Source organism: Eulemur rufifrons, chromosome 8 (assembly GCF_041146395.1).
Source record: "Eulemur rufifrons isolate Redbay chromosome 8, OSU_ERuf_1, whole genome shotgun sequence".
NCBI lineage: Eukaryota > Metazoa > Chordata > Mammalia > Primates > Lemuridae > Eulemur > Eulemur rufifrons.
This window is the reverse complement of record NC_090990.1, coordinates 72607470-72633821: the sequence shown is the minus strand read 5'-3', so window position 1 is coordinate 72633821 and position 26352 is coordinate 72607470. Positions and strand designations below refer to the sequence as shown.

The window sequence follows — 26352 nt, the reverse complement described above, 5'->3', positions numbered from 1 at the left end:
TTATGCACTTTGTACAGATATATCAAGTTCAGTGGTTCCAAAACTTGTCTGTATATCTGAATCATCTAGATAACTTCTCTCTAAACCTACAGATTGAGAATATCTCCCAGGAATCAAAAAAAAAAAAAACAAAAAAACAAAAAAAAAACAATCTGAAATAGCCAGCTCAGCTCTGGTGCCATGAACCTGAGTTTGGAAACCATGGTAAAGACTGCACATAACTATGTCATAAGCTAGATTATTTGGGTTATTTTTTTGAATGCTAACAAATTTCTAGTTATAGTAAAATCATAAATGCCTCCTCCATGTCCAACTTATAAATCTTTATTTCTAGGAATCATCTATTTTCTCCCTAACTTCACAAATCCAATGTTATAACTCAACACAGTAAAATGTCACTAATTTGGAACTGTGAAATCAAACAGAATTAGTGAAAACTCTTAATTGTAGCACCATGTATATACAAGTTTCATTTTGTGTAATCATTATGGTAATTTGAATTAGGTTAAAATGTTGATTAATAGAGATTTTTCCAGGATTTTTCATTGTATGAGTGGATAAGGTTCATTTGTAATTTGTTCCTGGAATACTCAAAATTATTTAATTCTCTCAAGAATTTATCACCGTCACTCCTCACCACTGTACTAATACACAAACACAAAGACAGACACACACACGTACAATATCTTGTTTATATTGATTTGCCTAAAAATTTTATGAGGACAAATTTATGCCAGGTCTTACTGAATTATCACAAAATCTGAATGAAATATACCTGCTCAAAATCAGTGTATGAGCCTATTTTAAATATAATTAGACTAATAACAATACTGCACATTGACATCCCCAGACCCCATCCGTTTTTTCTACTCTAAAAATATTGGCTTAACAAACATATGAAAAAATGTTCAACATAACTAATTATCAAAGAAATGCAAATTAAAACCACAACGAGATACCATGTTACCACAGTCAGAATAGGCAGTATTAAAAAGTGAAAAAACAATTGATGATGGCACAGATGCAGTGAAAAGGGACCACTTATACACTGCTGGTGGGAATGTAAATTAATACGACCTCTATGGAAAACAGTATGGAGACTTCTCAAAGAACCAAAGGTAGATCTACCATTCAATCCAGAAATTCTACTACTTGGTATCTACCCAAAGGAAAAGAAGTCATTATATCAAAAAGACAACTGCACTCATATGTTTATCGCACCATAAATCACAATTGCAAAGAGATGGAATTAACCTAAATGCCCATCAACAAATGAGTGGATAAAGAAAATGTGGTATATATACATCATGGAGTACTACTCAGCCATAAAAAGGAATGAAATAATGTCTTTTTCAGCAACTTGGATGGAACTGGAGCCCATTGTCCTACGTGAAGTAACTCAGGAATGGAAAACCAAACACTGCATGTTCTCACTTATAGGTAGGAGCAAAGGGCATACAGAGTGATAGAATGGACACTTGAGACTCAGTGAAGGGGTGAGGGAAGAAACATTACCTATTGGGTACAAGGTACACTATTCGGGCCATGGGAATACCACAAGATCAGACTTCACCACTTCATCCATGTAACCCAAAACCACTTGTACCTCCAAATGTGTTGCAATTAAAATTAAATAAATAAATAAAATAGAAATAAAAATATTGGCCTGATCTATGCTCTCATTAGAGTATTGTAGAAAGGGACTTTGATTTCATGTTGTATCTCACTGTATTGGTTCCATCAGCATACTGACAGTAGCAGCTTGGTTTTAGTTAAAGGGGATGTAGTAGATTGGATTATTATTTAAAAATATTTACTCCTCCCCTCTCCCAACTGCCATAGGAGTGTCCTTAGCTGCCCCTGTGGCCCGTAGACTTGGTCATGTGATTTGCTTTGGTCTCATGGTGGCTGTAGACTTGACTTTGAGCTCCACCATATGACTCGCCACTGAGCTCACCCTCTTGCCACCTCTGCCATTGCCAGGAGAACAGCTTCCCTCAGTTGCTATTTCCCTTTAGCTTGGGCTCCAGCCCAATCCACAATAAGGAGCCAGCTGGACCTGCAGCCTGAGGCAAAGACCCAGAGGAGTCCAGCCTACAGTTGACCTGCAGATCCATGAACACAGGAATAAATGGTTTTGGCCTTATGCCCCTGTGGGGTGGTTTGTTACACAATATCATGTGGTTCTAGCCCATCAGTACAAAAGAAATAATGCAAGTGCTTCTGCATCTTATAACATTTTAAAATGAACATTGAGGTGTGGGTTCTGAAGAAATAAATCTTCTGAGTGCAAAAATCAAATTTTTAATAATTAGTTCTGAAAATAATAAACAGCATACAGTATGTCAATTTTTAAAAACAAATCTTGAAAGTCATTCTTGGCTGGTAGACTGAATAGTTACTCTGGATGCATTATTTTAAAATTGTATAGGCTGGGTGCAGCGGCTCACCCCTGTGCTAACAGCGCTCTGGGGAGGTCAAGGCAGGAGGATCAATTGAGCCCAGGAGTTCCAGGCTGCAGTACCATCAGGCCACTGCACTCCAGCCTGGGAGACAGAGTGGGACCCTGGCTTAAATAAATAAATAAATCTTCTGCATAAATAATTCATTCTATATATTCAAAACCATGGTGACAGGATCCAGATAACAGTTGGGACAGAGAAAATTCACACTCCCAAGAAAAGAAGTCATCAATTCACAATTTGTTAAATGTTAGTCCCTTAAAAAGAATTAATACTGTTTTTTTAAACTAACTTACCTAATGAATCTAAAATATCCTTTATATCTGTAATTAGACAGTCTAATTTATAATTTTCTCGATGAATGGGAGCATCTGTTTCTCCATAGCCTCTCAAATCCAGCGCCACAACTCGATATTCACTTTTAAATTCCCTCAGTTGGTGCCGCCAAGAATACCTGCAGGAAAAAGAAATGTTAAAAATACCATATTAACTAAAACAAAGAATAACATTACAGAGTTTCTACGTGGAAAACTCTAAGAAATTCCTTATTTTGAGAGAGGATATATAGCTGTGAGTCGGCAGGAAAAAGAGACCTATCTGAGAAGGAAACACTGACATTCTAATTATTTTATCTTTTCAACAGCTCCAGTGGAGGGTAACAAAGGACCAGTATTTACAGAAACTACAAAATATCAGATACTAATATCGATGATTTATATATGTCTTATAGATAGTAGATTTTCTACAGTAGATTTTCTAAGCTTTCCTTAAATGATGCTTATAGCCTTCAGGGAGTCTGTACCATGAACAGTTAGTTATTTTATAGCCTGAATTTCAAGATAATAAATAGAGTATAAAGTTTTCTAAAAGGTGAGAGGGAAGAGGGGCTTGAGAGTTTTACCAAAACATCTGAATGCTTATCTGTCCCAGGACTTCGGTGGAGTAACATAAGTAAAATGCATCTGTATTGAAGAACGATTTGATTCTCTGGTAAAAAAAATTTACTAGATTAAAATTTATTCACCTCAAAAGTAGATTTTACTCACCTTACTCCACTGTCAAAGAGGGTTCAGTATTTTTAGCAATAATAATAGCTTAGTTATGGATGAAACAGTCTGATGATTAAAAAAACCAAAGATTATCACTGAAAGAATCTAATGTAAAACAACCATTTAAGACAAACCTCTGCTTGCTAAAGCAGAATTCTTCTGTGTAGAAGGTCCGGAACCATGAATACAAGCAAGAGCGACATTAAAAACACTTAACCACCAAAATGTCACCAGCACTGACCAATTATAATAGAGTGGCCATTGTGCTGCATCCAAGTTCTGGAGGCCTCTGCTAGGCCAGGCACTCCCCCTGTGCTTGATCGTAGAACTGCAGAGTTAATTGACATACAGAGATCCATGAGATTCTCTTTAAATAAGCAAAATCATTTTGGATAACTAACAGAAAAAAGACATGGATTTTTCAAAGTGACTCACTATGTTATGGAACTCAAAATAAGCATTTTTAAAAAGCATCTGCATGCACATCTGTTCAAAGAAACACAGTGTAAAATTATCTGACACAAGCCAAATGGGAGATCATTGTCTAAAAATATTTTTGGAGTGCAATAGGCAAGCAAGCACAGCGATGTACGATTGTATACCAATAGTGAGAGGGGAACTACGATGTGAAGTGACACAAAGCAATACCATCAAGGTAACACGTCAACCACCTTATAGCAACAGATCAGGAAGGGTCAGACACATATATGAATTATAGATGGATATAGAATTCCTAATCTGTTACTATTATAGAATATCTATGATTTATGAAAATATGCAAAAGCATTGCCAATTAAGATGGATTTGAAGGCCAGGTGTGGTGGTTCTTGCCTGTAATCCTTGCACTTTGGGAGGCTGAAGCAGGAGGATCACCTGAGTCCAGGAGACCAGCCTGGGCAATATGGTGAGACCCCTTGTCTACAGAAAAAAAAAATTAGCTAGGTGTGGTGGCACATGCCTATAGTCCCAGCTATAAAGGAGGCTGAGGCAGGAGGATCATTTCAATTGAGCCCAGAAGTTTGAGGCTGCAGTGAGCTTTGATCACACCACTGTATTCCCCCAAGGTAGGAGTACAGGCCAAAATTCTATCTCTTAAAACAAAAGACGGATTTGAAAATGTTAATAAATAGAATCTTTTTTTAGCTAGGTCATAGTAATCTTGTTAATCTTTTCTCTGGGTTGTAACAAACAAAAAGTAGTTTGTTTCCTTAAAGATACTCATCTGTCAACACATATGACTTTATTATTTTCGCAAGTAGCCTTGCTTAAAGTTTTTTTTTTTTCTTGCTTAAAGTTTTGAATTGATTTTTCAATGTCTTTATAACCAAAGCTCAACTCTTCCCTCTTTATAATCCCTCATACTCAATCAATAAAGTTCTGCAGAATTAACCTCTTAAATATTTATTTAAACACTCCCCGTCTATCCTGCTACCGTCACCTTAATTCAGGCCTCCATTAATACAGCAGCCTATTGACTGGTCTGTGTCTATTTCATTCCTTCAGCTTTATCTTCTACAAAACCAGAGTGATGTAGCAAAAACACAAATTCTCTCATGTCATTTTTCTGTGTACAATCTTTTCTTGATTCCCTATTATGAATAACATGAAACCCAAGCTCATTATCCTGGCAGACAAGACCTGCAAGATTTGACTATTGCCCAGTCTTCCAGCCTGATGACTTTACACTCTCTGTCATTTGCTTTACAGTCAAAAGAACTAACATCTATTTCATTCTTCCTACATAACCAAGCACAAGTCCAAGTGCTTCTTGTATGCTAATGTTGAGCCTCAAAACAATACTATGAGGTGGGTATTATTATTATCCCCACTTTACAGATGAAGAAACAGAGGGTTAATTGATGTGCCAGAGGTCACAGAGTAGCAAACAGCAGAGCCAGGATTCAGATCCAGGCATTCTGGCCTCAGAGTCCCTGTTATGCTGCTCTGCAGCACTAGGTCACTGTTGTTTTTTGCTTTTATGACTTTGTTTGTATGGTTTCCTTTGTCTGAAATACCATCACTCCCCACCATTCCCCTATGGCTCCACAATCCATGACCCTCACCCCTCATTAACTCCTCCTCACACTGGGCACCTCCTCTTTCAGGAGACTCCCCAGGCTTCCTTTCTTACAGGCTGGGTTGGGGGGCCCTTGTGTACTTTCATACTCATGCATACATTCTTCAGTGCACTGGGCACATGTTCTATGATGATCTGTTGAATCTGGTTCTTCCACTCGATTGAGACTTTCCCGAGTTTTCTGGTAGAATGTCTAGCCCACGTAGGTGCTTAATAAAAATTTGCTGAATAAGTGAAACAACAAACCAATGAAAACACCAAATAATGAGAGTGTAAGAAATACCAGTTGTTCAATAATAAGACTTCTGTCCCAGTTCAAACCTTGAGATAATGACAACTGAAGGTCCCAAATTCTCACCGGGGAATTTATATTCAATTTCTATTAAAGTATGCATTGTTTTAATATATTAAATATCTGTCTTCATTTAAAATTCATTTAATTAGAGATTTCAAGGTAGAAATTTTACTCAAAATAATGCGCACAATCCTACAACATTTTACATTTAAAATTGCATTAGAGATTATGAAAACACGATTATCTGCATATGTCATTATATTTTGAAGAATTTAAATTGCCTTAAAAATAAATTCAACTACTGCTGTTAACAATGAGTGGAGCCAAACAATATCCTAAACAATTCTAAGAAATAGGGCAACTGCATATTTTAATAAGTTACAAAAGAATAATTTTTAAATGTCATCTTCCCGGAGGTCATAAATAAAACACATTTGATTTATACTTTAGCCGGAAACTGAAAAAAAAAAAAAAAAATCACTCCACTGTTAGACTGATAGACATGTCATTTATTGAATAAAACAAAACAACCTCCTTGATATAGGAATAAAACATACTACTAAAGCTGTAATCCCTGAAAATATCATAAATAAACAAAACTGTTTACATTCACATTGTCTTTTTTTCTGGTAGCTTTCGGTGACAGCAGAGGACGCTTGGGGAGACAATAACCTCTTTCTCAATCATTACTGTTAACCTAAGGAGGGTTTTACCAGGCTAGCCGCTTTCAGATATAGAATGAACGTCCTTTCCCTTTCGCTACAGAGAAAGGCCACAGCTGCTGGCCAGTGGGCTCGCGCTCAGCCGCACGCATGCAGAGCCCTCGCTTGCCTCAGTACTTGAGTGATGACGCATGCATTTCACACAGCTGGTGATGAAGGCGGCTCAAAGAAGTTGCCTGCCTCAGCCCAAAATATTTTTAAAAGAGATGCAAATTGAGGTGGAGAGAGAGAGTGGGAGAAAAATCACACTTCAACGAACAGCCTTATTTGGGCTAATTTAGCTAAAGGTCCCATAGATATGTATATTGTTTGGGGTTTCCTTTAGAGTTTAAGGAAGAAGACCCAGGACTTTACTGTTTCTGTGTAACATCTGGTAGTACACATTAAGTATTACCATTTCTCAATAGCTGTTCTTAGGCCATGATGATGAATGCAGATATGCATTTGTATCGTGGTTTTCTGCTTAAAAAGTACTTTCACACGCTTTATCAATTTATGACTTTTTTTTGTTTTCACCGTTTCAAATATTTCTGACCTACTTGACCTACAATCAAGTTTATAATTTCATGTGTATTTAGGGAAAATTTAATTGATAGAGAAATTTACATTTACATTTACATTTATAATATAAATTGAAATTGATTGGAAATACCAGGCATAGTTTTTGGGGCCCTTAAAATGAAAAAAAATGTTTTGTCCTAAAACTTAAATTTCAGAGTTTTGTCCTAAATGCTAAGATTTAGATTGACTTTTTCCACTAGCACGTTAATGGAATTGACTAGACCCCATAAAGGGTAATAGTGGTGATTTGATTGGAAGGCAAGACAAAGTGAGCATCAACAAAGAGGTCTTAGTTTAGAACATGACATACTCAAACTGAGGTATTTGATTACCAACAGCCTTCATGTAGTTGTGTTAGGACTCTCCCTGAAAAACTAGGTAGCTTTCAGATTAATGGTCAGCACAGTTCAGTGAATTTGATACACTGTATGTGAGTAACTGAGTTATCCGAGTTTGTTGTTATTGTTGTTTTAAATTACAGCAAGGCTCTTGCTGGAGTAAGAAATGATGGATTTGTGAATGGAAGGGACTCCTTCCTGTCTATGATCTTCATATATGTCCTAATCTGTGACTCTTCAGAGTGAAAGTATCTCTGGGGAGCTTTTCAAAAACTAAACCATTCCTCATAATGACCAGCTCCCTTGGATACATCCAAGATTTGACTTTACTAGAGCAAATGGGGCTGATATCCAGGGACCAGTGCTGGACCCCTCCTAGGCTGTCCCGTCCACTGAAGAGTCTAAGACATGTACAAGAACCAGGCATTTCCATTTTGCAAAAGGGCTCTCAGGAGTAAATAATGGGATAAGGCTGTGGAAAAGTATCATTTCTTAAAATATGACAGAGAGCATCTACTGCCCTGTGTTAAATAGGTATCACTGCCATTCTCTGAGACTCCTTGAAACAATTACCAAGTGGTTAAAGTGGTTATAGGTTCATTTTTATCTTCGTGTGGATTGTTCCATACGTAAAGAGGTGAAGTTCCAGGAGGAATAAAAGCATGGACAAGTATTGGGGTTGGTGTGAGATGGAGAAAAACAATAGCCTTTAAATCTTTTCTTTCTGGGCTGGGCACCTTGGTTCATACCTGTAATCCCAGCACCTTGGGAGGCCAAGGCGGGAGGATCACTTGAGGCCAGGAGTTCAAGACTAACCTGGGCAACATAGCAAGACCCTGTCTCTACAAAAGATATATATATTTTTTAATTAGCCAAGTGTGGTGGTGCATGCCCGTAGTCCTAGCTAGTTGGGAGGCTGAGGCAAGAGGATCACTTGAGCCCGGGAATTCAAGGTTACAGCGAGCTATAATTGGGCCACTGCACTCCAGTGAAATCTGTCTCTAAAAAAGAAAAAAAAAAATTCTCTTTCTATAAAGTTAAATATCACCCCCCCATGCAGATCATGAATTTTATTTAGAATGATCATTTAAAATGCTAGAGTAAGGTATTTATATATTGCTGGCTGACATTTAACATCTTCTTGAATGTCTGTATAAAGTATGAAATCTAAAGTGTAAAAATCCATGCACGTTATCAGATCATCATCATTCTCATACACTGAGGACAAACAGCAGAGGTCAGCTCTGAGTTTCAAGAACGAGGGGCACTTTACTTTCTGGCACTACCAACTTCAGATGGGTAGTGATGAGGCTTAAAAGAGATGATATGTGTAAAACACTTACAACAGTACCTGGCACATAGTAAATGTTAACCATCATCAGAAAATGTTAACTATCATCATTATCATCACCAGAAACAGGAAGTTATCATCTGACACATGGATCTCCACACTGAGTGAATGGGAATGAAGGAAGAAAATGAGCATTTATTGAGTATTCACTGGGACTAACAGTCACCCGTTTTGACTCTCTTTGTCCTCACAATAACTCTGCAAGATTATTATATTAAATAGATGATTTTGCAGAGTCCTGCAGCAAATAAGTGGCTGAGCCAGAATTTACTGCCTGTGCTACTTTAGGCAGATTTGACTAATGCTTCAGAGTAACATTTTATTGTGAGCCAACCATGCCATGTGTTCCATGAGGTAAGTCCACATGCATATGCTTGAATTACACTGGGCAGTTTCTCTACCACCTCATTAAGTTGTCTCCAGATGGAAGAACAAAGTATAATATAAAAATGACTTAAGTTTATTTATGCAGGTAAATCCAGAGAGGTGAAAAATCTTCATGAGGGGAAAATCTTCTCTGGAAGAGGCACCCATAGACTTCTTGCTCTGGAAAAATTATGAGGCAGATGGGTCTTTGCCATCCTCCCTTCCTTTCTTCAATGCCTGATACTTCCTCATACAGTAACAGCCTCAATGCATTTATTCATAAGGTCCCTTCCACTGACAAAGTATTAACTAAAGCATCTTAAGGTCATATTCCTTTCAGATGCCTTTTAAATCAGGACTTTGGGTAACATAAGATCTTTAAAAGTCTAAAGGAGGTGAAAAACCTATAATTGTGGAATTCTAGGTATTCCTAGAATAAGATAGTAAGTAAGAAATTTCAGGACAGGATAGGATGTTGTCCCAGACCTTTCAAAAGATACCAAATATTCTATCTTTGCATCAACTCAGAGAACTGGTTTTTTAAAAATTCATTTCTTGACCTATTTAGTTCATGAACCATCTCAAGATCATAGCCCTGTGCTATCAAAATTTGGTTTTCTTTTTACCACTATGATATATATCACCTCTTTTTAAAATGTTCACTTTTTTAAAAAAGGGTTTAAGTGTTGCTTTCATCTATACTTACTTGGCCCTGTGGGGTTAATAGAGAATAAAACATTTCCCCCTAGGTAATTGCTATGGTCTGAATATGTCATCCAAAATTCATATGTTGAAATTTAATCACCAATGTGACAGTTTTAAAAGCTGGGGTCTTTAGAGGGTTATGAAGCCACGAGAGCAGAGCCCTCATGAATGGGATTAGCAACCTTATAAAAGGACTGGAAGGAACTAGCTAGGCCCCCTTTTGTCCTTCTGTCCTTCCACCATGTGAGGATACAGTGTTTGTGCCCTCTATAGCAGCAGTCCCCAACCTTTTTGGCCCCATGGACCAGTTTCATGGAAGACAATTTTTCCACGGACCAGAATGGGGGTGAGGTGGGGTGTCATGGAGGGGCAGAGGGTAGTGTAGAGCTCAGGGGGTGATGTGAAGCCAGTTTCCTAACAGGCCACCGACAGGTACCAGGCTGCAGCCTGGTGGTTGAGGGACTGTAGCTCTAAAGGACACACCAACAAGGTGCCACCTTGGAAGCAGAGACCTGGTTCTGAGCAGGCACCAAACCTGCTGGTGTCTTGACCTTGGACTTCCCAGCCTCCAGAACTGTGAGAAATAAATTTCTATTCTTTATAAATTATGCAGTCCCAGGTATTTTATTTTTTATTTTTTTATTTTTTACTATAGACAGGTTATTGCTATGTTGCCCAGGCTGGTCTCAAACTCTTGGCCTCAAGCAATCCTCCTGCCTCAGCCTCCCAAAGTGCTGGGATTATAGGTGTGAGCCACTGTGCCCAGCCTAGGTATTTTGTTATGGCAACACAAATAAACTAAGAGAGTAACTAACAACTGTGTATTTTTGGCTTTAGCTTTTCTTCCTATTATGAAATACTTAGTTCCTTAATTTATCCTGCATTCATATAAACCTGTTGCTATGTGCATAGGAAATAGTTCATTTTCAGTTTCCATGAGTCTTCTTTACTCTGCCTTCTCCTCACCCCACACCTCACCAAAAGCTTCCTGATAACAAGCACTCCAAGCCTTTGATTTATTTAAAATCTCCTTTCCCCACCTAGTGCTGTAATTTGTCTATAGTAGATTACTCTATAAAATTGTTTTGAAACTATTTCAGAGATTTGAAACATCAAAAGATACTTCTTTTAATCCTCAAAATAATGTAAATTTAGGATGGTAGCATTTAGGTTTCTTTAGACTAGGAGGATAATCATTGCTGTGATTCAGGAACATTCAGGAATGATAACCCTGGGCAAATGATCATACAGTACAGTCTGTCAAAAGTCATTACAAGAAAATGATATTATGATAATTGCTGTGGTCTGAATGTCTTGTCCAAAAGTCACATTGAAATTTAATTGTTATCTTAACAATGTTAAGGGTTAGGACATTAAAGAGGTGATTAGGCCATGAGGGCTCTGCCTTCCCTGGTAGTATTAATGCCAGTATGAAAGGGCAAGTGTTGCCCCCTTTTGCCTCTTTGCCGTTCCTCCTCCTGCCATATGATGACTCAGCAAGAAAGACCTCACCAGAGGCTGGCACCTTGATCTTAGACTTCCCAGCCTCCAGTACTGTGAGAAAATAAATTTCTGTTCATTATAAATTACCCAGACTGTAGTATTCTGTTGTAGCAGCACAAAACAAACTAAGGCAATAAGCCAAATTTTAATGCGAAAATAAGTTAGTTGGTAAGTTTACCAGAATTCTGGAAATCCATGAAGCAGCAGCATAAGTGGTTTTCCTCTTTCTCCACCAGCAACATAGTGAAATCGTAACCCAGAATCCTGAAAATAGATGGCATAGAATTTTAGTGATGTTTTGAGTTGACTGTCAAAGAAGTACATTTAATATTTCCATTTCATTAAAAAATACTTGGCTGGGCCCAGTGGCTCACGCCTGTAATCCTAGCATTTTGGGAGGCTGAGGCAGGATGATAGCCTGACACCAGGAGTTCAAGATCAACCTGAGCAACACAGAGAGATCCTGTCTCTACAAAAAAATAGAAAAATTAGCCAGGCCTGGTGGCGCACGCCTGTAGTCTCTGCTACTCAGGAGACTGAATCAGGAGGATCATTTGGGCCCCAAGTTTGAGGTTGCACTGAGTTATGATGATGTCACTGTACTCCAGCCTGGGCAACAGAATGAGACTCTGTCTCAAAAAAAGAAAAAACTCAAAAACTCACTAGTATTATTTTTAACATCAAGAAGTAAAATAAATTTACTTAATTTTCAAAAAGAAGAAAAATCCATGACTTATCAGTAAGGGTAAATTGACAGAATCACTTTTGTCAACATTCACTTCACAGTACCTTTTCTTCTTGTTCTGGTACAAGGTCAATTTATACATTATAAGCTTTTGAACCAATGTCACAATTTGTAACTTTCATCTTACTTATGTGTGACATTTCATCTCATTCAAATTCTGCAGGGCATGTAAATAATTCCAATCTGAATTTATATTCCTGCCATGTTTACCTCCTAGTCATGTACTTTTGTCAGCTTGCCCGTTAAGAGCTGTGCAATCAGTTATATAATTCACACCTCCTTCCCTTATTTTTAGGTCTTTCCTTCCCACGTTATTATTTTGAGTGTTGCATGTACTGTTCCCCTTGCTGCCTGCTCCCCAAGTCACACGTCATTGTGCATTTCTAACACAGAATGCCCTGACTGCTCAAGACTTCACTCTGCATGTAGGAGACAAGAAAACCCTAGGAAAATAAAAAGCATGGGAATGACAGGGGAATTCAGCAAATGCTAAGCAAACTGAAGAGAGGGAAGTAGAGGAAATATCAAGAAAGAAAAAACAAAAGCTCTCAAAGAAAGAAAGCAAGAAAAGAAACCAAGAACCAAAAGCTGAGCACAGCACTGGGCTGCCATATACAAAACAATAGGGTTTTCAGAGGTGAAAGAAGCACTTTGCAGATTTGGAAAATGAAGCCCAAAGATGTTAACACAGGTCATAAAGTGGTTGGGAGCAGGGCTATGACCAGAATCCCCATCTTGTCCTAACTCCCAGGACAATATTCTTTCTACTCCTTGGTTCTGCATCTCTGGGAAAGCTCTTTAGGTGGCCAGCGTCAGAGGAAAAATGTTATGAGGAGTTCCAGATGATTCTTATACAACATTTTCTCCTCAGGTTGGACAGAGATAACAAATCTGACTTTGCCCTCACTGCAGAATGCTTTCCTAGAAGTTTAATAATTTCTTTTCTGGGAGTCTGAGCTAGGAGTATCACTTGAGGCCAAGAGTTTGGGACCAGCCTGGGCAACATCGCAAGACCCTGTCTCTCTAAAAATTTAGCCTGACATAGTGGTGCACGCCTGTAGTCCTAGCTACTCAGGAGGCTGAGGCAGGAGGATGCTTGAGCCTAGGAATTTGAAGTTACAATGAGCTATGACTGCATCACTGCACTCCAGCCTGGGAGACAGGGTGGGACACCACCTCTAAAATAACAACAGTAATAACAAAAACATCTTTTATTGGTGCTGAGTCTAGGAGGATGAAATGCTATGGGCACTTGATTGCATTTAATTAACAGATACTTTATTGCACTAACTATGCACCAGGCACTGTTCTAAGTTCTTTTTTTTTTTTTTTTTTTTTTTTGGTTTTTGGATTTCTTTTCTAACAAATAATTAACTCATTTAATTCTCATATCAACCCCAGGCAAGAAAGAAGTCCTCTTGCCCTTCTGAATGCCAGGTGCTGGGCAATTTAGCTTGTAATAGGAAATTAGGACTTGGTGACATAAATATCCCCGCATATGAAGCTGTTTTTGAAAGGCTATGAGTCAGACTGTAGGGTGTATCACAGGAGCCATTTCCCTTCACCACCTGGAACCTCAGGAAATAGAATATCTGTGGGCTGTGAGGAAGCTAGGGACAAGCATAAACAATTAAAGAGCTGCATGTATGGCTGACATTTACTTTTTATTCCATTCCTTTGGTCCCTGACTTCATAAGTCTGCTTCCCTCCCCACAAACACACACCATTTACTTACTGTTGCAGGTTACCTAAGTCATCTATGGTCAGCATAAACTCCTGCTTTGCAATGACTTATTCTGTTTATCTCTAAAATTTAGGTAAGGACAGCCTCCTGAGACAGTAGGGTGCCACCAGAAACAATTCCCTACAGCTGATATAAGCTCTAAAGGGCAAAAAGATGACAGGAGACAGCTTCCCCTTGCAGTAGTGGGGGACAGTAATATAAGAGGACCCTGATTAGAGAAACTCCACATTCAGAAACCAACCAAGGCGCCTGTGAGAGGGCTTGCTGTTTCTCTTTCTCTCTGACACGCGCGCGCGCCCGCGCGCGCCAACACACACACAAACACACACACACACACACACACTGAACAAGAGGCCACACACTGAGACCCCTCTCCCTCCACACCTCGCCCTTCCTGCCTCCCCTTGGTATCTTCCCTGTCCCCGCGCTGCCTGCAGGGGAACACTAGGGGACGCTGAGCCGGGCGTCATGCAAGGAGCAGCCTGGCGTCCGCTCTCACAGCAGTCAGTTCCCTCCCGTTACCGCCAGGCCGGCGCCGTCCTTCACCTTGATCCGCACGTAGCAGTGGGTACCCAAAGAGGGGTCATTCAGACACGCGGGAGGGTGTTCGCGGGCGACCCGCCGGAAGGTCTGCGCCGGTCCCTTGCCGATGCTCCACAAAAGTTTGAGCAGGTGGATGGAAGCACAGAGCCAGCAGTAGCAGTAGACCAGGGACCAGAAGAGCAGGGACCGGATCGTGACCATCAGGCGGGGCAGGCAATCCCGCAGCCTCGCCATCCGGCGGCAGCAGTGGCGGCGCGGCCGCTGCCCTTTCTGGGGAGCAGGAGTGAGAGCGCCTCGGCGCGTCAGGCCCGCCCGCCCGTCAGCCGTCGCCTGCTCCGCGCCTGCCTCCCCCGGGCCCCCAGGCGGCCGCGCTCGGCCCGTGTCCCGTGTCACAGCAACGGGCTCCAGCACACACGCGGCGCGCTCGGGGGTCGCTGGGCCCAGCCCCAGGGCGCCGCAGGGGAGACCCCTGGGGCTGCGAGGTCGGCCCAGAACAAGACGGGGATGGAGACGACGGCCACTGTCCACAAAGAGTGAAATCCCGTTTCAAAATTGCAAAGATGTGGGTAAAATGAAGGCGAAACTTTCCCAAACCAAATTGGGTACCGAGGAGGGAAACGCCACTCTTGTTCTGACCAGTGTTCAAATCCTCCCGTGTCCAAGTAACTGTTGGAAATTCGTCAGGCATTTTTTTCTGTATCATAGAATAATGGGCGTGAGGAGAGAGGGCGTAGTAAGGGATTTTCATACTATTAATACATTAAAGACATTTTTACTTTATTTATTCCTGACAGTCTTCTGAAGGTGGTGATATTTTCCAACTAGGTTCAAAGTCGTTATTAACCCAGCTAGAAAATGGTAAGTAGCCGTCTCTGGTTCTAAATTCAAGCCCCTGGCAACCACTGGTCTGTTTTCTATCCCTATAAAGTTTTGTTAATGGGAAAAAAAAAAAAAAAAAAAAAAACCCAAACTCTCTAAAATAATTTAAAGGGGTTTATTCTAAGCCGAATGTGTGTGACTGGCCTGGAGCATATGGCCTCAAGAGGTCCTGAGAAAATATGCCTGCAGTAGCTGGGTCACAGAGTTTGTTTTATACAGTCTTGGAAACAGGAATTACACATAAGACCCTAAGTCAGTAGAGGGTGTACATTGGTTTGACCCAAAAAGGTGGGACATCTCAAGGGGTGGGGAGGGGAGTTACAGGTATAGGTGGGTTTAAAGATTCTTTGTTTTGTAATTGGTAAAAGAAATGAAGCTTTGAGGCTTGGACTATTTTAACTTAAAATAAGGATGTCTATTAATCAGAGACAAGCCACTGGACATTTACTGAAACTCTAGTGACCTGCTAAGTAAATGGATGGCCTGCAGGTGTGGTTTAAACTTTGTCTGGTATAGCTTTAGGCCTGTTAATGATTTAGCATCTTATTGTTACAAATATCTCCAAGAAGGGAGAGGGGCATGAGGAGGTGTGTCTGATCTTCCTTTTCATGGCCAGCAACCAAGCTTTAGGGTATTTCTGGGGTCCCTGGGGCCAAGAGGGAGTCCATTCACTCATCTGGGGGCTTAAGATTTTATTCACAGGTTTTTTTTATGCAAGAATATTGTGCAAATGGAATGTAACCGTTTGTTTTTGGCTTCTTTGACTTAGGATAATGTATTTGAGATTCAGCTATGCTGTTGCATGTATTGTTTCTTTTTTTTATTGCTAATTACTATTTCATTGAATGGATATACCACCATTGTTTATCAGTTCCCCAGTTAAGGGACATTTAAATTTTTTTCCCAGTTTTTGGCTGTTATGAGCCACAACATTTTATGCTATAAATCTATACTATAAACGTTCACATAAAGTTTTTTGTATGTGTACATATGTGTTTTTTTCCAATTTATTTATTTCTTTTCTTTTTTTTAATTTCAGAATATTATGTGAGTACAAACATTTTGGTTACATATAATGCCTTTGCATCGCCCAAGCCAGAGCTACAAGTGTGCCCATCCCCTATACAGTGCGCTATGCACCCATTAGATATGAGTTTGCCCATCCCCCACCCCTCCCACCTGCCCAGCACCTGATGAATATTACTTCCATGTGAGCACCTAAATGTTGATCAGTTAGTACCAATTTGATGGCGAGTACATATGATACTTGTTTTTCCATTTTGTGATACTTCACTTCAAAGGATGGTCTCTAGCTCCACCCAGGATAATATAAGAGGTGCTAGTTCACTATTGTTTTCTATGGTTGAGTAGCATTCCATGGTATACATATGTGACATTTTATTAATCCACTCATGTATCGATGGGTACTTGTGTTGTTTCCATATCTCTGCAATTTTGAATTGTGCTGCTATAAACATTTGAGTGCAGATGCCTTTATTGTAAAATGTATTTTTTTCTTTTGGGTAGATGCCTAGTAGTGGGATTGCTTGATCAAATGGTATTTCTATTTTCATTTCTTTGAGATATCTCCAAATTACTTTCCACAGACGTTGTACTAATTTGCAGTCCCACCAACAGTATGAGTGTTCCTATCTCTCTGCAGTGACACCAGCATTTGTTGTTTTGGGACTTTCTGATAAAAGCCATTCTCATTGGAGTTAGGTGATGTCTCATTGTGGTTTTGATTTGCATTTCCCTGATGATTAGAGATGTCGAGCACCTTTTTATATCTTTGCTCTGTCTTCTTTCACAAAGTTTCTGTTCGTGTCCTTTGCCTACTTTTTAATGGGGTTGTTTGATTTTTTCTTGTTAATTTTCTCAAATTCTATATAGATTCTTGTTATCAGCCCTTTATCAGATGTGTAGCATGCAAATATTTTCTCCCATCCTGTAGATTGTCTATTCACTCTAAAGATAGTTTCCTTGGCTGTGCAGCTTTTTAATTTGATCAGGTCCCATTTATTTATTTTTGTTGCTGCTATGATTGCTTTGGGGGTCTTCTTCATAAATTCTTTGCCTAGGTGATGTCTATAAGAGTTTTCCCAACATTTCCTTCTAGAATGCTTAAGGTTTTACGTCTTAGGTTTAAGTCTGTTATCCATCGTGAGCTGATTTTTGTGAGAGGTGAGAGGTGCAGATCCAGTTTCAGTTTTCTGCATGTGATTATCCAATTTTCCCAGCACCATTTATTGAATAGAGATTCTTTTCTCCAATGTATATTTTTGTCTGTTTTGTCAAAGATTAGATGACAGTATGAAGATGGTTTTATATCTGTATTCTCAGTCCTGTTCCAAAGGTCTATATCTCTGTTCTTGTGTCAGTACCATGCTGTTTTGGTTACTATAGCCTTATAGTAAAGCCTAAAGTCTGGTAGACTGATGCCTCCCAATTTGTTCTTTTTGCTTAAGATTGCTTTGGCTATACAAGGTCTTCTCTGATTCCATACGGAGCATAGAATTATTTTTTCTGGATCTGCAAAAAATGATGATGGTATTTTCATAGGGATTACATTGATTCTATAGGTCACTTTAGGTAGTATGGACATTTTAACAATATTGATTCTGCCAATCCATGAGCATGTTAGGGTTTTCTATCTGTTTACATCCTCTACAATTTCTTTTCTCAGTGCTTCATGGTTCTCCCTATATAGGTCTCTCACCTCCTTAACTAAATACATTCCTAAATATTTTTCTTTGATGCTATTGTGAAAGGTGTTTAGTATTTGCTTTTCAGCTTGACTGTTACTGGCATATATGAATGCCATTGATTTGTGTGCATTGATTTTGTATCCTGAGACTTTACTGAATTCATTTATCAATTCCAGGAGCCTCTTGGTTGAATCTTTGGGGTTTTCTAGATGTCATATCATCAGCAAACAGTGAGAGTTTGACCTCTTCTGCCCCCATTTGGACACCCTTGATTCCCCACTCTTGTCTGATTGCTCTAGCAAGGACTTCCCGCACTATGTTGAATAGAAGTGAAGATAGTGGGCAACCTTGTCTGGTTCCAGTTCTAAGTGGGAATGCTTTCAATTTTTCCCCATTTGGTATGATATTGGCTGTGTGTTTATCATATATGGCTTTAATAATTTTGAGGTATGACCCATCTATGCCTATTTTATTAAGAGTTTTTATCATAAAAGTGTGCTGAATTTTGTTAAATGCTTTTTCTGCATCTATTGAGAGAATTATATGGTCTTTGTTCTTGCTTGTATTTATATGGTGTATTACATTTATAGATTTATGTATGTTGAACCATTCTTGCATCTCTGGGATAAAGCCCACCTGGTCATGATGAATTTTTTTTTTTTGATGTGCTGTTGAATTTGGCTTGCTAAGATTTTGACAATTTTTGCATCTATATTCACAAGGGATATTGGGCTGTAGTTTTCTTTTTTTGTTGTGTCCTTTCCTGGCTTTGGTATCAAGGTGATATTGGCTTCGTCGTAGAATGAGCTGGGGAGGATTACAGCCTTCTCAATGTTGTGGAATAATTTCTGCAGTAATGGTCTCAGTTCTTTGTAGGTTTGGTAAAATTCAGGTGTGAACCCATTTGGTCCAGGACTTTTGTTTATTGTAAGATTTTTTATTGCTGCTTCAATTTCTGTGCTTGATATTGGTCTGTTCAGGAATTCTATTTCTTCCTGATTGAGTCTAGGTAGGTTGTGTGTTTCTAAGAATTTGTCTATTTCCTCCATGTTTTGAAGTTTTTGGGCATAGAGATTTTCATAGTATTTAAAGATGATGTTTTATATTTCTGTGATGTCTGTTGTGACCTCTCGTTTTTCATTTCTAATTGAGCTTATTAGAGCCCTTTCTTTTCTTCTTCTTGTCAATCTAGCAAGAGGGCTGTCAGTGAACATACATTTTTATTTCACTTGTATAAATACCTGGAAGTGGGATTGCTGGGTCAGGTGGTAAGGGTGCATTTAACTTCCTGAGAAACTGTCATACTGGTTTCCAGAGTGGCTGTATAATTTTTTTCTATATATTTGTATAAGAACCTATCATGGGCAGGGTGGCTATACAATTTTGTTTTTTCGTTTTTGTTTTGGGTTTTTTTTGTTTTTTTTTTTTCTTTTTTGAGACAGAGTCTCACTCCGTCACCTGGGCTAGAGTGCTGGGCATATCTATCCTATCTCACAGCAACCTCAAACTCCTGGGCTCAAGCAATCCTCTTGCCTCAGCCTCCTGAGTACCTGGGACTACAGGTGTGCAATACCACACCTGGCTAATTTTTATGATTTTTTGTAAAGATGGGATCTCACTCTTGCTCAGGCTGGTCTTGAACTCCTGAGATCAAGCAATTCTCCCGCCTTGGCCTCCCACAGTGCTAGGATTACAGGCATGAGCCACTGTGCTCAACCTCAATTTTGAATTTATTTCAGCAATGTGTGACAGTTATACAGTTGATCCTTGGACAATGTGAGGGTTATGGATGCTCATCCCTCTCACTGTCAAAAATCCTTATCTAATTTTTGACTCCCCCAAAACTTAACTACTAATAGCCTACTATTGACTGAAACAGCCAATTAACAAATATTTTGCATATTATATACTGTATTCTTACAATAAAGCCAGAGAAGAGAAAATGTTATTAAGAAATTCATAAGGAAAATATATTTACTATTCATTAACTGGAAGTGGACCATCATGAAGGTCTCCATCCTCCTTGTCTTCACATTGAGTAGGCTGAGAAGGAGGAAGAGGAGGGGTTAGTCTTGCTGTCTTAGGGTTGGCAAAGGCAGAAGAATGGACTTGCACAGGTTAAACCCATGTTCAAGGGTCAACTGTACTTTGTTCTTCCTATTCTTAAGTTAGGAATTTATGGATTTGAGACCTTTCCCTGTTTCTAATGCAAGCATTTAGCACTTATAAATTTCTCTCAGTACTTTTTAACTGCATTATATTTATGTTGATATGTTGTAGTTTCATTGTCATTCATTTCTATGTACTTTCTAAAATTTCCTATAAGTCTTCCTCTTTACCCCATTGATTGTAAGTTAAATATGTGTTTAGAGATTTTCCTGTTGTCTTTCTATTATTGACTTGTATTTGATTATATTATGGTCAAAGAACATATCCTATATGATTTCTATTCTTTTTTTTCTCACTTAAAAAAATTCCAATAATTTATTTAACCCACTTATTTTCTAATGATTTCTTTTAAGTTTGTTTTATGACCCAGGAAGTGGCCTGTTTGGGTGAAGGTTCCATGGGTATTTGAAAAAAAAATGTATATCATTATGTTTTTGAATGCAGTGTTCTGCATATGCAAATTAGATATATTGGTTGCTTATGCCCTATCTACTTTTAAATAAGAGAGAATTCTTGTTAAATTCATTCAGACCAAATAAGTTCCTTAATTTATGGTTAATAATAGCAAAATCTGATAAGAATAACTCAAAAATTATGGCATATACCAATTTCACCTATGAAAATTATTTCAATAACTATAAATAAAGTACTAGAAATTGAATCTAGCAGTGTATCACATGAATAATACAATATAACTATGGAGGTTTTATTCCAGGAAAGTAAGAATGGCCCAACACCAGAAAATCTATAAACATAACACATCAACATTTGTGGAAGAAAACCCATGTAATTATATCAACAGATGCCAAAAAAGGAATGTGTTAAAATTTAGCAGCTATTCCTTTAAAGCTAAATTAATTCAGGCAGAAAGAAACTGTTTAAACACTACAGTTACCAAAAAACAGTAGCCTATGGTAAAATAGGCTTTAGCCATTTACTTTAAAACTCTGAATAAGAAAGAAACGTTGCTATTAGTTCTAGTATTTAACATTATTTTTGAAAATTCAAGCTAAGGAAATAAACCAAAAGGAACATAAAAATTAACATAAAAATTAGAAAAGAGACAAAAATACATGTTTGCAGATTGTTATATTTCTATAAACTTCAAAACACTTCCTTAATAAAATAAGAAAATTTGGTAAGATGCCTAGATACAAGGTAAGTATACAAAAGTCAATAGCTTTTCCATATCCTAAGCATTAGCCAATTATAAATTGAAACAGCATTCACAAAAATGCAGGAGAGCTCAACATTATATATCATTCTTCTATATTATTGCATATAATTATGGTTAATTTATTTTTGATAATATTCCATTTTGAGATTATGCCAGAGTTTTTTTCATTCTTCTATCAACAGTATTTGGGTTGGTTCTTTCTTTCCTTCCTTCCTTCTCTTCTCTTCTCTCTCTCCTTCCTTATTAATTATGATCTTTGTCTATAAATGTTTTATATGTTCTTATACATATCTCCTCCTGGTTTGTGATAGTTTCTCTAGGTTATATACTTGGAGGGAATTGCTGAATCATGACTATATAACTATTCAATTTTATAAAATATGCAATTATTTTCCAGAATGGTTATATCTATTTACATTCCTGACCACGTGTGTATGAGTTCCCACTGATCCTTGCTAATACTTGAATATGCTAGAGGTATCACTTTAGCTAATTTGATGGGTTAAAATTGGTATCTTCTATGGCCTCAATTTTCATTTCCCTCGGTATTAAGAAGGCTGAGCATCTTTTCATGTTGATTAGGCATATGTATTTCCTCTGAAGTAAAATAATCTGCGTGTAGCAGAGAATTACCAGTACTCATTCATGTGTTTCTCTGAGTGTCCCTACTTGCAGTCAGGTGTGGATAAGAGATTGGGTTCTGGTGAGAAGGATATGAGTACAAGAAGTATAAATGTCTTCCAAGTCTGGCCATAAAAGATATTCTGTGAGATCCTCTGACCCTATCTTCTTGTGCTGCACCAATTTTACAGACCACATGTTCTAGGTAGCATAACTACAAGGTGGAGTAGGACCACTCAAACTGCTTTACTTTCCATGAAAATGGAATATTCCTCCTCCATTTCCTTTAGAGGAAAACGTTTTGTGGTAAACTTTCTTTTTATTTCACCCTCCTTTTAATAGTTTTACTGGGTTCAGAATCTCAAACTGACTCCCCCGCTTCCAGTTTTCCTTTTTATTTAATCAAAGAGGGGTGGATAAACACAAAAACAGCACAATTACTTCAGATCATTCTTTATATTGTATACGCACAGACCTATGAATGTAATCTGAAAGGAACCGAAGTCAGCAATGAAATGCATACAGCTTTTCCTTTCCTTGCTCAAAAAAACTTTTGTTGCCAATAACTGATTGTTATATTTGTTGAAATAAAAATAAGCTCCTCTATAGCTCCTTTTCCCTAGCTACTTGCAAAATTTTACTTGCTTATGGTGTTGGGCAGGACATGGAAAAATGTCTTAGGTATGGATTTCTTTTTGTTTGAGATAAAAGGATTCATTTTTCTTAATTTTAAGAAAATCAGTTATTGTCTCCTCAAATAACGACTGTCCTTGTTCTCATGGTTGGTTCTAAGGACGCTGATTAGATGTATGTTAGATCTTTTCACTCTATCCTGTAGATTAACGGTTGGCAAGCTTTCTGACACTTTCTCAGCAAGAGGTTAGATAGTAAATATTTTAGGTTTTGAGGGCCACACAGTCTTGTTGCAACTACTGAACTCTGTCATTATAACACAAAAGCAGCCACAGACATTATGGAAATAAAAGATGTGGCTGTGTTCCAGTAAAACTTTACTGATTTGACCTGTGGGCCACAGTTTGCCAACCCCTACTCTAAATCTCTTAATATCTCTTTTGCATCTTCCTTCTTGTCTCTCTGTGCTGTATCCTGGTATCTTTATTTGGATATATCTTCAGCTCACTAATTTTCTCTTCACCTGTGTCTAATTCTTTTAACCCATGGGTTGAGACTTAAAAACTTGAGTCTATTTCAACACTTTCTTTTCTAAAGTCCTAGATAGAATAGGGTGAGAGGTAGTGGGTCTGCATGTTATTCATTGTTTCTGCTTTCATTCATTGTGGCTTGCTTTTGAATGTCATTCAGATTTGATCATGAGCTGATTTCCTGCTCTTAATCTGTGGTGATCTGGCTTCTGCTTATAGTCAGCCTGGGATCTTTGGTCTCTTGAAGACCTTCCTTTACCTTTCTCACCTCACCATTGGCTCATGGCACAATTAGCATCCTAACATGGATCCAAGCAACTGACCTCAAAGAAGCCCCACTATCCCAGTTGCTTACTGCTCTGCTCCCAACTAATTTGGGGCTGGAACTCCCCTGCTTCTCTTGAGACTGGCAGTGTCTCAAAAAAATGGGTTCCATCCAGGATATATTTGTAAAGCTGGAAATAAAATTGGTAGGTCTCTAAGTTTAATTCTCATCTCCATCAAAATCCTAATGGTGTATAGGTTCGTACAACTTTTACAAATTGGATAAAGTGTTATAAATTTCTTATAGAGTGACAGTTATGCAATTCAGAGGTTTAATAAGCAACTTGTGGTAGCATAACTGACAATTCATTTGAAAGAAAAGAAAGCTAGTCCCCTAGCTCATATCATATAGAAAAATATCTTTAATACATCTGGAAGTTTGTGTAAAAATTAATCATATCTAGACTTCTAAGTGCAAAAAAACATAAGAATATTTTATCATCTCAATGTGGGGACACACATCTAAACAAGACAGAATATCCAGACACCATGAAAGAAAAGAATGACCACATGAAATTTAAAATTTTAATGGAAAAAAAGACAAACCTTAAAAGACAAACAATAAATTATAAAAAAAAAAAATTCCAAAACAAAGGTCCAACATCTAAAAATAAACCAAAAAAAAAAAAAAAAAAAAAAAGAAAGAAAGAAAGAAAGGAAAAAAAAAGGAAGAAGAAAAAGAAAATCAGAGCACAAATTGATTTAAAAAAAAAATACCAAGATACCCAAAATGAATGATCAGGCAACTCACATGGCAAACAAATGATCAATTCCACTTGTAGTCTGGGAAATACAAACTAAAGAAACAAGTTGTAATTTTTTCATTTATATTAACAAAAAATGAGGACAAGAACATCTGTGGCTGGTGAGGACAATGGGAAAGTGGTATTTTCAAACTTACAGGAATGTGGACTGCTCTAAAGTTTTTTGGAATAGTTACCTGGCACCATCAATTAAAATGAAAACTACTCCCTTTGACTATACCCTCTGACCCAGCAATCTCATTATAAGAGCTCTACCCTTTAGAAATAGAAGAGTACTTATTTAAGGCTATATAAACAGGCTATTACTTCATTGTTCATCATGGGAAAAGGCTGTAAGTAACTAAAGGAACAGGGGATTATTTATATAAATTATACCTATACTACTAAATGCTATACAGATTTAAAAAGAATGAATTAGTATATACTCATCTAATGACCTTAATGCATTAAAAAAAAATCAGCTACCAAGTAACATATATAGATAACCATATTTTTATAAAAAACAAGTCCCTCAAATCCTCTACATGTCTATGTTTGGATGAGCATAAAGAAGCCAGAATAATATACAAGCTTTCATCCCTCAATAATTGGGGTGGAAGGCGAGAAACTGTCTTAATATCTCTAAATTTTACCTTTAAATCATATCTAAAATATTCATATATAAATGATTGGCAACATGACTTTTGAACTGGCAAATTGGTTTCAAGTGTCAGTTTCTACACAATTTTGTACAAATTGATAAATTAACAAGTAAGATATAGAGACAATATTTGTGACACAAAATGTTAATATCCAGAATATATAAAAAATCATAAAGAAACAAGAATTTCCATATAGAGATAGTAACTATTCTAAAAACCACTGAATTATACAATTTAAAGGGTGAGTGTTGTCTTAATAATTTTTTAAAAATTATTAAGGCTCATGCCTATAATCTCAGCTACTCTGGAGGCTGAGGTGGGAGGATAGCTTCAGTCCACTTCAAGACCAGCCTGGGCAACACAGCAAGACCCTCTGTCACTAAGAAAAATAAAAAACAGTAGTGAGGGCAGGGGTGGTATGTGCCTGTAGTACCAGCTCCCTGGGATGCTGAGACAGGATTGCTTGAGCCCAGAAGTTTGAGGCTGCAGTGAGCTATGATTGTGCCACTGCACTCCAGCCTGGGTGACAAAGTAAGACCCCATCTCTCTTAAAAAAAAAAAAAAAAAATTACTACAAAGATTAAAAAGAATGGGCCAAGGATATGAGGAGACAACTTAAAGAAGAAAGCCTATGTTTTCTTCTGACCGAATTGATTTTCCAGAAAAACCACAGTTTGTATGCTGATAATTATCTACAGGAGGAAACACTGATTGTGGAAATCAGAACTGCTGGAGCAATGTCCTTGGGAAGATGTGGAAAAAAATCATACTTGAGATTCACCTTAACTGAAAGCATGAACAATTTATCCTTAGTAATGGAGGGGAGAGCAGAGCATATGAAGAGTGATACTTGGAGCAGTGGTACTGCAAGTTTGTGAAAGATCTCCTCAGATTGGTTCCCTTCTCAGTGAAAAAGAAGCAAGAAAAAGGTAGCAGGGGCTGACGATGGGAGAGGTGGTATTGGTTGGAGATCTGAGTAGAATGGAGATATAAAATAGTTGACTGCCTAGGGAGAGTGAACAGACCATGGAAACAGATTTCTGGGCAGCATTAAGGCTCATTTGAGTTGATGCTCAAAAATTTTAAATGAACCTGGTTATTCAGCTTCATCAGTGTAGAATAAGCAGTCAGATTTAATAAGGATTTGAGTTTTGCCAAATAAATATAACAAAGAAAGGAGCAATGAATGGAGTTGAGAGAGTATGCAAGGGAGTAATTATTATAACGTACTGCAAATTTAGGATAAGCAGAGAAGGGAGGGCATGTAGGGGAGAGGTACTGTGAAAAGCTCCAGGGTTTAATGGATTAAGTCCTGATGAAGTCTAGGAATTGAAGGAGTCTAGGGCGTATACGGAGTAAGCCAGAAAAAGACAGGAGGAAGTAGTGAGAGAATAGGATGCTAGAAATTGAGAATAAGGAAGGGGTTCAGTTATTGGTAATGGGAA

At 38.1% G+C, this 26352-nt stretch overlaps 1 protein-coding gene across 1 annotated transcript in view; it reads right to left on the bottom strand.

Annotated features, from left to right (window-relative positions):
* EPHX4 (epoxide hydrolase 4) overlaps positions 1-14802 on the bottom strand; it is a 35007-nt gene extending 20205 nt beyond the window's left edge. Inside the window, exons 1-3 of the mRNA XM_069478205.1 lie at positions 14465-14802; positions 11608-11693; positions 2759-2916 (exon numbers count right to left, since the gene is read on the bottom strand). Coding sequence (XP_069334306.1) covers positions 2759-2916; positions 11608-11693; positions 14465-14695 — 475 coding nt within the window. The 5' untranslated portion in view covers positions 14696-14802. The remainder of the gene's footprint in view (positions 1-2758; positions 2917-11607; positions 11694-14464) is intronic.
* Between the last annotated feature and the right edge of the window lie 11550 nt (positions 14803-26352).